At 51.8% G+C, this 12,037-nt stretch overlaps 1 protein-coding gene across 6 annotated transcripts; it reads right to left on the bottom strand.

Moving 5' to 3' along the window:
- Positions 1 to 293: 293 nt before the first annotated feature.
- Fdxr (ferredoxin reductase) lies at positions 294 to 8,536 on the bottom strand. 6 transcript variants are annotated; one of them, XM_013147041.3, is made up of 13 exons: positions 8,392 to 8,536; positions 8,088 to 8,168; positions 7,291 to 7,391; positions 4,147 to 4,278; positions 3,822 to 3,944; positions 3,600 to 3,713; positions 3,200 to 3,301; positions 2,424 to 2,531; positions 2,137 to 2,221; positions 1,818 to 2,017; positions 1,564 to 1,735; positions 809 to 979; positions 294 to 686 (listed from the first exon to the last, which is right to left on the bottom strand). In XM_013147041.3, the coding sequence occupies exons 2-13, from the start codon at positions 8,164 to 8,166 to the stop codon at positions 556 to 558; spliced, it is 1,518 nt and encodes a 505-aa protein (XP_013002495.1). In that variant the 5' UTR covers positions 8,167 to 8,168; positions 8,392 to 8,536; the 3' UTR covers positions 294 to 555. The 6 variants fall into 6 exon arrangements, with proteins under 6 accessions (XP_013002495.1, XP_003464900.1, XP_013002496.1 ...); XM_003464852.5 differs by lacking the exon at positions 8,392 to 8,536 and having other exon boundaries at positions 4,147 to 4,242; positions 8,088 to 8,295; XM_013147042.3 differs by lacking the exons at positions 3,822 to 3,944; positions 8,392 to 8,536 and having other exon boundaries at positions 8,088 to 8,295.
- Positions 8,537 to 12,037: the final 3,501 nt, after the last annotated feature.

The following is a 12,037-nucleotide window of genomic DNA, read 5'->3' as shown; positions in this document are numbered from 1 at the left end:
TCCCTTTTCTTTCCAAATCGTTTTGATTGGCACCAGGCAGAGGGGTGCAGGATAGGAGCAGGCAGGATGGGGGACCTGTCAGTGGTGACTGTAATGTGGTCAAGCGACAGGCAAGCCATGGCAAGAAAGCTGCGAGGGAGGGTGGTGCTTGTCAGGCCTGCCTGCCAATCCCCAGTCAAACCTCCAAGAGATCCAACTCGGGGAGCTGGCTCTGCAGCACCACCTGGTGACCACAGGCAAGCTGCAGCCAGAAGGTGACCTGGGCCCCAAAAGAAGTGCACGAACAATGACCCTTGGTTTCAGCTGTTTTATTTCCAACACACTCCAGGCCCAGTGGCCCTGCAAAGTCCAGCAGAAGAGAGGTACAAGGGGGTAGGGCCAGCCCGCACCTCTGCCCCTCCCTCTCTTAAGGTCACCTCCTTGGGCTGACCCACACTGGCAAGGACGACCATCTTCATTGGAGGCAGTGAGACTCCAAACTGGAGAAGCGTCTAGCCCAGGCTGACCCAGGACCTGCACGGCACTCTTCCCTTCCCTGACGGGTGGGATCCAGGCTCAGCGCCCCAGCAGCCGAAGCATCTCCTGACAATCCACCAGCTTCTCCCGAGGCTTTCCAGAGCCCTGGCCTCGAGACACTTCCTCAGCATCCAGCTTCTCCCAGTCTGAGAAAGAAATTGGCTGGACTCCTGAAGCAGAGGGGACATGAGTCAATGCCACCACCTTCTCCTTCATCTCCTTTCTGGCACTGTCCTCCCACTCCCAAAGTCTCCCACCCCGCCTCCCGGACCCTCAGCCTCAGGGTCCTGACCTCGGCTGCTGAGCAGGGCCTGGATGGCCGTGTAGCCAGGCCTGGGGCCGAGGGGCAACAGCCCAGCTTGCAGGTCCTGCAGCAGCGCCTGGCTGGTGAGGAAGCTGCTGGTCATAGTGGTAGCAATGACACCTGTGGGTCCCGTCTTCACCCAGCCACTGCAGTAGAGGCCTGGCAACAAAGAGAGGTGACCACACTGCCTGGCCAGCCTGCCCCAATCTGTGCCCATGTCCACACAGATATATACCCGGGTCTCACAGCGGATCCCATCAGCTGGGGCCCTTATGTCCACTGGCTGCTGTCCTGGACCTGTGCTGGACCTGGACCTGTCTTCCTGACCTGTTTTTACCAGTGTCCCTGCTTATACAGTAATGCTGTGCACCTCAGGTTCAGCAGCTCCTATTATTAATTCACCTATTAATTCTAATGAGTGAATTAATCCTAACGAATGAATAACAGGCACATGGGTACTTAATCAAACTGGAAGCTTCCTATGACAGGGATTGCCTTATCTCCAACCCCAGCCCAGAGCTGGTCTCAGTAGTTACTGAATGACTTAATAATCAGATATATGTCCTACATGTTCCAGCTGGGCTGGGGACTCCCCCTAGGACCAGAAAGAGGGTGGGCTGGATCCTGGGACTGAGCCTGCTCAGTATATGTTACTAGAGGAAAGAATAAATGAATGGCCCGAAGACCACCAGCCTTTCTGCCTCCCACCACGACTAGGTGGCCAGCTTTGTTGTTCCTCTCACCTGGTACATCCACAACCCGGCCCTCTGTATTGGGGATGACCCCAAGTTTCGGGTCAAAGGGTACGCTGGGGTCGATGGGACGGCTCTTATATCCAACGCTGCTCAGCACCAGCCCACAAGGGAGGTCCTCTATCTCTCCTGTGGGCACTGCCCTGGTGGCCTCACCGACACCCTGTTGGGGAAAGAGTGGGTAGCACCAGGCTGGGATGGGCGAGGGCTGAGAACGGGGTGTCTTTGGGTAACAGGAGACTCACCTCCAGTCTGGTAACTGCCAGGCGGATGCCTGCCACCCGCTGCCCATCTGCAGATGGCAGTACCTGCTGGGGGCTTCGGAAAAAGCGGAGGCCCCAGGCTCGGGAGGCCGAGGCCTGGCGGGCAGCCTCCTCTGCCCCCAGCTTCTCTGTGGCTGTACGAAGCAGCAGTTCCGTCAGTCGCTTCCTTGGACGAGGGATCTCTGTTAGCAACACAGAACATCTCAGGCTGTCCCTGCTCTGCTCGCAAGCCCTCCCCATGCTGCCTATGACCTAGGCCAGCCCTTCCCTGGGAGCTGGGGGCCAGGTCAGAGCCCCTCACCCTTGAGTTGTTCCTGGAGGCCCAAGAAGTCTGAGGGATGCAAAATGGGCCAGGTTCCTGGTAACTGGATCATCTCCCGAAGCTCCTTGTGGTGGGCCAGGGAGGATGGAGGAGGTCAGGCCCAGGACACTGCCCACTTGAACCCACGAGTCCAGCCTGGGCGAAGATACCAGCACGGAAGGCACAGGGCCCCTGGGCCTGCTCCCCCTTCCATCTACTCTTCCATGGTCCAAGGGGACACCTTCTCCCTGGGACACCTCACACCACCACCCCCACCACACCAGTACCTTAATGGTGAAGGCCACTTGCAGGGGCCCACGCCTGCCCACTATCCACACTGTCTTCACCCGACTCTGCCTCAGCGCTCCTAGGGCAGCTTCTGTGATGTCTGTTTTCTGGCATAAAAAGAAGTCCTTGAAAGCATGGAACATGACCTAGGGACTGTTCTCCGTTTAGTGGTACTGCTACCCTTAGTCCTGAACTAGAAGGCCTGCAGCCCAAAACTGCATTACTGCCCTCCTATGGTCAGACTGGACAATGCTGCCAATGCAGCAAAGTGTTCTGATTCTTCCACAAGGCAAGAATTTACTGATCATGCCTGGTATGCCTGGTGCTGGGCAGATGGACTAAGGGAAAAAGGCAGTTTATGTGAGCAAAACAGACATGGTACTGGCCCTCAGAAGACTGCTTATCATGTGAAGAGATACTCAATGAATTTCATTCATGAGTAAGGCTATAGGGGCCACGCAGGAAGTAGTAGACTGTTAGTCTGTTTCTGCTACATGAAAACAGACCTTCCCAGCCCAGCAGGCTTTCCTGGCAGAAGGAGTAACAGTCAGATAAGCAGGAGCCAAGAAGGAATGTTCCAAGCAGAAGGAATGGCGTGTGTAAAGATCCTGTGGCACAAAGAGGCCCAGGAGTGACAGAGTACAGGAAGACGCAGTGTGAGCTGAGGCTCAGAGCACTGCCTTCCAGAAGGCCTCTGCCTGGCCTGGCACCCTGGGGAAACTGAGCCAGGGGAGGTGGAGGTAAGCCTGCCTCCAGCTCCCAACCTACCACTCACCTCCAGGTGCTCAGGGGGGGTCAGCAGGATGCGGGCCACATCCAGAGCCACGTTCCCCTGTCCCAGAATCACAGCAGTGTCACAGCTCAGGTCCGGTGTCAGCTGGAGGAGAAAGGTCCTGACAGATCTGCAGCTTGAGCTCCCATCAGCCTAATCCTGTCTGCCAGTGTCCTGTGCCTGGTCCTGGCCATCCCCTCCCTGGTGAAGCCACCCTCCCTGACCCATCCATGCCCACCTGCCCAGCCCCAGCCCAGAGGCCCTTTGTGGCTGATCTCCAGCCGCAGTAGGCCCTATATCCATCTCTTCCTCTCTCTCTCTCTCTCTCTCCTCACTGCCTCTTCTACCCTCTCTGGCAGAGGAGTGGGGAGGGGGAGGAAGCAGGAGCGCTCCTCAGACTCACCCCTTGGTTCTCAGGAAGCCCATTGTACCAGCCCACGAAGGCCCGAGCTGAGCACACGCCATGGAGCTCCTCGCCGGGGATCCCCAGGACCCGGTGGTCCTCTGCCCCATAGCTCTGAGGAAAGCGCAAGCCCGGAGTGTCAGCGCTTGCATGGCGGACTGGTGCTCAGTCCCTCCTGGCTTCTAGCATCCCCTTCCAGCAACTTCTGTCATCTGTACTCACCAGCACCACAGCATGGTAGGCCTCCCGCAGCTCTGACACCATCACATCCCTGCCCACTGCCACATTGCCCCGGAAGGCACAGCGCTCAGAGTGGGCCGTCTGGGTAAATGTGTTGATGACATTCTTCGGGGTAGACCCACAGGATGGAGGGTCAGAGGGTGGGGATGGTCCAGAGACCACGTCAGGGCCACCCTCCTCCCTTATCCCACAGTGCCCTGGGGTCATTCTACCCAAGCAGGGAACCACCTACCCTCATTTTGACCAATAGTACCAAGCTATTGTGCCCCCAGAGGGACCCACCTTCTGTGCCCCCAGAGGGACCCACCTTCACCTCAGGGTGGTCAGGTGCCACCCCAAAGCGCACCAAGCCGAAAGGCACGAGCTGCTTCTCGTAGATGTCCACTTGGGCCCGGGTGTGGTGCTGGGGGAGAGGGCAGAGCTGCTGGGGGCCTCTCTTCTACAGATAGAGCAGTGGGGTGGGGACACAGAGTGCCTCGATCCCCAGCTGCCCAGGCAGCCAGATAAGGGGTAGCCCCAGCAGCAGCAGGAGCTGAGGTCAGACTCAAGAAGCACTACCAGCCGTGAGAATGTGAGGAACCTGGCCAGGGAAAGAGCATCACAATTCTCTGCCACTGGACCTGGGTGTCAGGGGAGCTTCATCTCCTCAGGGTAGACATGGCCCACAGCCCTGCCCTCCAACTCTTCCACATTTTCTAGAAAGGCCCAGCAGGGCTGATCACCTGTAAGCCACCCTTTGAAAGGCCAGCCTGCCTTAGCTCTCGTCTCCAAGATCATCAAATTGCAACAAGGGGAGGTGACAATGGGCTTATTCCTGGTCTTGGAAAAACCATCTCACTTTCTTGCTTTAAAACTTTTCCTTGCTGTAGGACAAAGATCCAACTGCTCAGCAAGCCGTCAGTTCCCAGTGCAAGCTGACCTTGCTGCCTTTATCTTTCATTCTTTCCTGCTATGTCACGAGGCTCCATCCAAGGCCACCTCCATACATCACATCCTTTAGATCACTTACTGACTTCCTGTTCTGAGAAACCACCTCCTTCCCTCCCCTCCTTCCTTCTCAGCTGTTCCTTCTCAGGTCTCTTTTCCTGTATTCTCTGTCTCTGTCTCTGTCCCTCCTCCCATCCACGTCTGTCCCCAAGCTTCAAACCTGAGACCCCAGGACATCGTTACCCAGCCATCTTGAATCTATTCAGATCAAACCAAGGCCTTGCCCCCCAAACCTCTTCCCCCATTTCACTTAGAGCTGGAGCCAGAACCTTGCTCACCCATCCCCATCCTACCCCACGGAACTCACCTCTTCACGCTCCCCCTACCCACTGACCTCCAGGCCACCAGCCTGGCTGTGTCTACCAGGCAGACAGAACACTCCAAATTTTACAAATGTGGTCCTTAGAGTTACAGCACTGGTCTAATATGTGCCAGGCCCTGGGTTCCATCTCCAGCACTGAAAAAAAGGTGGGGAAATGTCTTGGGTCTTACCTAAAACTCTTCAAGGAAGCCATTTGCCTACAGCAGTGGGTATCGGAATCTCTTGGGGTACTAGTTTAAAGTTCCCAGAGTTACACTAAATGTGGGCTGGGCCCAGAAATGTTTTATTTATTTTGTTGTTATTTTAGGTTGGCCTTGAACTTTTGATTCTCCTGCATCAGCCTCCCTTGGTAACTGGGCTTAAACACATGGGCCTCCATACCTTGCCAGAAATGTTTACTAGGTCTCCTGGGGGACTCTGATAGGAGGAGTGGTGTTGGACAGCATCCTGAGAAAGCCACCCAAGTCCACAGCCTGGTTAGTGGCTTCCAAGCCCCTGGATCTGGGTCCTACTTCTCCCCAAGCCTAGCTTTCACTCTCCACCCCTCCTGTGCACACCTGCCTTCTGAGGCTTGCCCTTCCTTGGAAGGCCACTCTCTCCCTTCTCTGGCCCTTAGCCATTGGGTTCTGTGCCTGGGACATTCCTGCCATTCTACCCTGACCTGACATCTTCAACATCCTTCCAACTGCAATTTCTCTCCCTCTGGGTTAGGCACCCCTCCCTGCACCCCCAGGGTGAATGGATAATCTTGTAAATGGATAATCTTCCCCTCACACTGGAATGTGAGGCCTTTAAGCCTAGGGACCACATCTGTCCTCCTCACCCCGTGCTCCTAGAGCAGGTTGTGCCTGGACCACGTTGGTGTCCGGTGAGTGACTACTGGGTGATGATAACCAAACAGCCTAGATCAGATCCCAGTGCCTTCCCTGCTCAGTGGTGAGACCTCAGTCAGATCTCCCTCCATCTTTGTGTCTTCACCTGTGAGTGTCATGATACCACAGCACGAAGAGGCTATGAGACAGTACTCAGTGCCAAACTCCAGCTAAACAGTGCTGCCCCAAATGTGCCCATAGCTTGGAGCTCCTGGTGGAAACAATCAACTCATAACTGGTCTCGGGGGCCATGCTTAGCCTGGCCAAGCCCCCAGGGAAAGAACAGGCCAGTGTCTTACCTGCAGGGGAGCATCAAGAATCATGCCGGAAGGCCTGCTCTCTCCCTCTCCCAAAACACAGGACCTTCCAGGGCCTCCTTCCCAAAGGCCAGGCTGACTTCCCACGTCTGGGGCCTTGCATTCAGGCTGACTCCCAACAAAAGAGAGGCCCTTGCCAAACCTATGGCCTTTAAGTGCACTTTCTCCAGAAAATAGCTTCGCATTCATCTCCTCCAGACTCAGCTCACCCTGCCTGCATCATTATAATTAGCTCTGTTACTTATACTGCTTGGGAGGTGTTCATATGTTACTTTTCAACAGTGACCAACCCATCCCTGTCTCTATGAAACCTTCCTAGATTCAGCACTAAAAGCTCCATGTTTCAGGTGAGCCAGGACAGTGGGTTATGCCATCCTTCAGTACCTCCATGTGTGTATAATTATATATTAATTCATTCTTCGGTCCCTCCAGATACTCCAAGCTGTTCCAAAGCTAGGCTGCTGCCTCATCTCTGTCAACCTTGGTCTCCTCCACCCCCTCCTTCGCAAGATCTGAGTATATCTGGCAGCCTTGGGGCCCTGACTATCTGCTTGCCAAGGCCAAAATTGCACATTTTGAGACCATGGCCTTTAATGGGGAAGGAAGGAGGTTGGGGGATCTGTGGGGGAAGGTAAACTACAGAAAGCTAGAAGGCTAGCCTCAAGATGTAGGGCGCTGGAGACAGGAGAAAGGAGGATAGAAACAGCAAAATCATCCTGCAGGTCTGCAGAAGCTGCCTGGACTGCTTGGCTAAGAGAGTAGAGCTGCCTTTCTGCCACTGAGCACCCACTGGGGGGCAAACACAGTGGGAGCTCAGGAGCTGGTGAGGAGGTAGGCAGGAAGTGTGCAGCTAGGCGGGATGGACGCCTCTTTCTCATCTCACCATGGGGCTTGGCCTTAGGATTGGAGCAACCAGTGAATGAGAGGGAAGGAAGCTGGAGGAAGTGGCTTACCTTTAGCAAGTGTTGGGCTGTGTAGAAGCCAGCTGGGCCACTTCCTACAACACAGATCTGTGGGGTCGTCTGAGAGGAGAACCACTGGCAAAAGACTGGGGCTGGACAGAGGAGGGGGGCAAGATCAAATCAACACTCCCCAGTCCCAAACCACCTCCAGCGTCCAACAGGAGATGAAGTTCACAAAGTGTCACCCGACCTGTACCTTCCTTCTCTCATTCCTCAAAGCTTTGGCATTTGCAGGGTCCCTTACTTCATCTGAACCCCTGAAGGTTTGGCCTTCATTCAGAGCCTAAACTTCATCCATGAACCCACTCCACTGCCACTGATGGCCTGACCAGGAGCCTCAGGGTCCTACAAGACTTATCTTTAGTTTCTTTGGGGGGTTCCCCATCCAATCCGCTGTTATTCCACATCTTCCCACAGGCTGCTTATCATCCCAACCCCTGTGAGTCTCGCCACAATGCCCCATCTTGTCTCTTCTAAACCCTCTCTGCAGAATCCAACATTGCTCACACAGACTCGGTTGGCCTCCGACGTCCCTACTGTCCACAGACTGTTGTCCCATTCACCTCATCTCACACACAGTCTTCACTATCTCTTTCCACCTTTGCTGATCTGCATCAGCCTAGAGACCTCACATCTCACCCCTACACCACCCCAACTCGTCCTCATGAATATCGTGCACCCTCCCAGCCTTGCCCCTCTCCGGCCAAGCCCCAGCTCCACTGACTCCCTTGATTTAGCGCTCACAGGCCTCCCCGCGCTCCTACCCAGTCTGAAGTGGCCTCTCTTACCTCGGGTGCTCCTAGCGGGAGGCGGCCGGGTTCGAGACCACACCGACGAGCGCACCCAGCGCCAGCAGCGCGGAGCCATGGCTGGGAACAGCGACCAACAAGGGATCCCAGTCACGGCTCCGGATTCCGCAAGGCTCGGCCCGGGGTTCCGCACGGCTTGGACCCTGGCTTTACTCCGCCCTCACCTGGTTTATGGACCCGCCCACAACCATAGTCCCGCCTCAAAGCCCCGCCCCTTGCTCTGAGACAACCTCGAAAAATCCCGCCCCCAAGAGAGAGGTCCGCCTTTAGAACGATCCTTTACTTCCAAAGCTCCGCCTCCCAGAACTTCCGGGTCCTGAGAGAATTTCTCGAGACTTCACTCTTCCTCCAAACACCGGAACACTAGAGTTGGAGAAGAGCGAATCTCCATCGCTTCTTCAGTCTCTCGTGAAGAAGGGAACCAATTAGAAAGGAGTTTATTTAGCCTCTCATTAGTTCCTGTCGCTTACTAATGACAAAATAGCCCTTTACCTTTTGATAGCCTATCCCAGTGCTTGCGTTGCTTCACTCCAGCCAATCAGAAGTCAGTCTCTAAAGGGCACCTCCCTGCCTGTTGCGTAATATCCCTAGAGTCCGGAAATGTGGAGAGACTGTCCCGACTCTTCCCTTACAATTTCTACATCCTCGTGTGCTGTGTTGATGTGGTTCCAGCAAGATGCTGTCTGTGTCGGGCCAGAGAGAATATTATACACTGGAAATCTTTTCTCGCTTCTCCTCCTTCCCTCATTACAGGTGAGAAAAGTGGGGTGGATTGCCCAGGGACTAAGAACAGGGCTCGACCCCCGACCCTTATCCAGGACGTCTTAAGACACTCGCCTCGGGCGCAGGATTCAGGGGTCGCCAGAAATTCAGTAGTCAAGAAAAATAATATATATTCTTGTGCGCCCGTCGTAAAAGATAAAAATTAATGCCCCAAATTTTAAAAGTAGTAAGTACAGGATTTCTATTCACTTGTGATACGTCTAATGCCTCTTCCCTTTTTCCCCAAGACGTCTTGCCAGATATTTAATTTCTTGGAGAAACCTTTGACCCATCCTGTTTCAGGGTGTAAGGAACTAGGGGCCTGTCACGCCCACAGTACCCGACCTTACCTTATTATATCAAAGGGGAAAATCGCAACAATTTAGCTTATCTTAAATTAGCTTTTTGGGAAGCCTCACATATACTATTCACTCAGTTTTACCACTGAGCTACATCCTCGACCCCTGGCTTTATTTTTTATTCTAGACTTGGACAATACAATTCTGTAAAACAGAATTTAAAAAGCTGATGGTTGGTCTTAGTGAAGGTGGTTGATTTTATAGACAAGGGCTTGATGAAAGGAAAACAAAAAGATTGAGATTTCTTGTGAGATAGGGAGAAGGGACAGCAGAATAACAGGACAATAACTACTTAGGTAACATCAGGTTGTCTCAGGTTACTTCTTTTGTGTAAGGATTAAAGCAGAGAGAATGCTGTTGTTCCAATTGAAACTAGCCTGCCCAGGAAATTGGCTGATTTCTCAGAATGTCCAATAAATGGCTCAGTTTCAGTTTGATCAACTTTAAGGTGAGTGACTCTATTTTAATTTTTATTCTGGCCTATTGAGGCCTAGTTCAATAGTTTCGGCCAAAACAATGGCCTCCTGTGATGTTTAACATTTGTTACATTCCTTGTCACTTAAAAATATTCTATTATTTTAAAATTTTTATTAGTATGTTTGCAATACATAATACAGTCATGAAGAGTTGATACATGTGCTTAAAACATCTTAATTACTTTCATTTTTTAGTAGTTTTTTTAAAAAGTGAGGTATAACATAAATGGTTCACAAATCATACTGTACAACTGATAAGATGTAATAACAGAATCACCACCCAGACGGAGAAACAGAACATCCCTAGCATCCCAGGAGTCCCCTGTGCCCTACTAGTCACTTCTACTGAGAAATAAACGCTGTTTTGCTGTCTAAATGCCTTCGTGTTTCATACCTGTGCTACAGAACCAAGAGTAGGCTAAGGATGGCTTGCAAGACAAATGCTGCCCACGAGCTTGTTTTGCACAACTCACAAGATGGGTTTTTATATTTTTTAATGGCAAACAGAATATTTTATGTTAAGGCATGAGTAGGGCATGGTGGGGCACACCTGTAATCCTGTTATAGGCAGCTGAGTTAGACAGAGAGGAATATACAGCCAGAGAAGGACTAAGCTCTGAAGGAAGTCAGCACAAAAATACAGACATCAGAACTGTGGCTGGAGGCTGTTGGAGAGCATTGAAACTGAATACACGTGCAGGGCTGTGGCATGGCCTGGGCGTGATTGAACTGAGAATGAAGAGACATCTCAGGGAGCAAGATAGGCCACAGCTGAGGCCTCCTAGAGATTTTTTTCTGGATAGTTTTCCTTAATTAGCATCCTCTGTTGCTCTGTTCCCGAAATCCTGATCAGGTTTCCTCCATTGTCTGCTCAGCTCCTTGCTTGTTCTGATTAAATACGGCTGCCCAGCATCAATCTGCTGGCTGGCTAGCAGTTATGAGCTCTGCTGAGGATTTTACTCCTGCAGATCTAAAGACCATGCCACATGTCTCATTCCTTTGAGACTTTGCCGTGCACCCATTTGGGGGGATCTAGGTACAGACCCCCAACAGGAGGCCTATCTAAAGAAGATTGGGCCTCAAAATAAAGATGCAATGCCTAGGCCTACATACCTCCCTAAGGGATAGACAATCACAAGATTATATTGTGATTAGCACCACCTGCTCCAGTAAATCCAACTAGGCATCAGTACCCAAGGTGGGTGACCAGGACATCTGGATCCATCCCTTTCCAAAAATGATTTTATTCTTTCCATATACCCTTGCTATATGACCCGTTTCCCTATTTGATCAATATTGGCTAAGCAGCTATATGTATAATCATATAGGTTATAGTTTGACCCACATAGTACCCACATTGTGACTTTGCGGTGTAAGCTATCCCTGACAAAGGACCTCAAAGGCCACCCCATTTGGAATTCCTCCTGGAAATCCAAGAGCTATTCTTCTCTCCTTATTTCCAATAAAACTCTAACTTCCTTTGATTCACAGCTTCATTCCCTGATGATCTGAGACCACAAACTCAGCACATTTGACATCTAACAGATGGGTGTAACAATAATTGAAGCACTTGAGAGGCTAAGACAGGAAAAGCAAATGTTTGAGGCCAGCCGGGACTATATAGTGAGACCCTCTCTTAAGCAAACATACAAAAACGTGACATGAAAAGTCTATGAAATTTAAATTTCAGTGTTCGTGAAAAAAATTTGACTGGAACACAACCATGTTGTCTAGTGTCAGGAACAGCCGAGCTGGTGATTGTTTAGGAGCTGAGCACACAAAGTACCTGAGCAACACCCTGAGGGGATGGAGTGCCCCAGGCACACAGGTGTTCCAGAACTCCTAGAATGGGGGGTCGGGGATGGGAGTAAGAGGCCAGGGAGTTAAGCAAAGGGGTGTCACTTGACAAATGTGTAAATAAACACATTGCAGCCCCTGAGCAGTTCTTTTCCTCCCATCCAGAGAGAAGGGCTCTACCAGATCTCAGCTCTCTGTATGTTGTCTCTTACCTTTATTTCTCTATCCTCTCACTGTCGCGCCCCCACACACCAATTTTAAGAGCTGTGCAGGACATAGCAATCTATGGCTGTTTTAATGCTTTGATAGCATAACTGAGTACTTGAGTGGCAGAGTCTGTTTGATCTGCAAAACTGAAAATATTTACTGCCAAATTGTCTACAGAAAGAACTTGGCAATCCTTGCACTGGGCTGTAAAATCCACAAGGTGGGGGCCCAATCCTATTCACTCATTGCCCAAGACATTGCATTCTGTCCGGACCCCAGTGGATGTTCACTAAGAATTTGTCTTGAGCCAGGGATGGCAGTGTACATC

This window comes from Cavia porcellus, unplaced genomic scaffold, assembly GCF_034190915.1.
Source record: "Cavia porcellus strain 051 isolate PalLab524CR breed Dunkin Hartley unplaced genomic scaffold, mCavPor4.1 scaffold_32, whole genome shotgun sequence".
NCBI lineage: Eukaryota > Metazoa > Chordata > Mammalia > Rodentia > Caviidae > Cavia > Cavia porcellus.
Note: the sequence above shows the minus strand (reverse complement) of the source record. Positions and strands in the feature narration are given on the sequence as shown.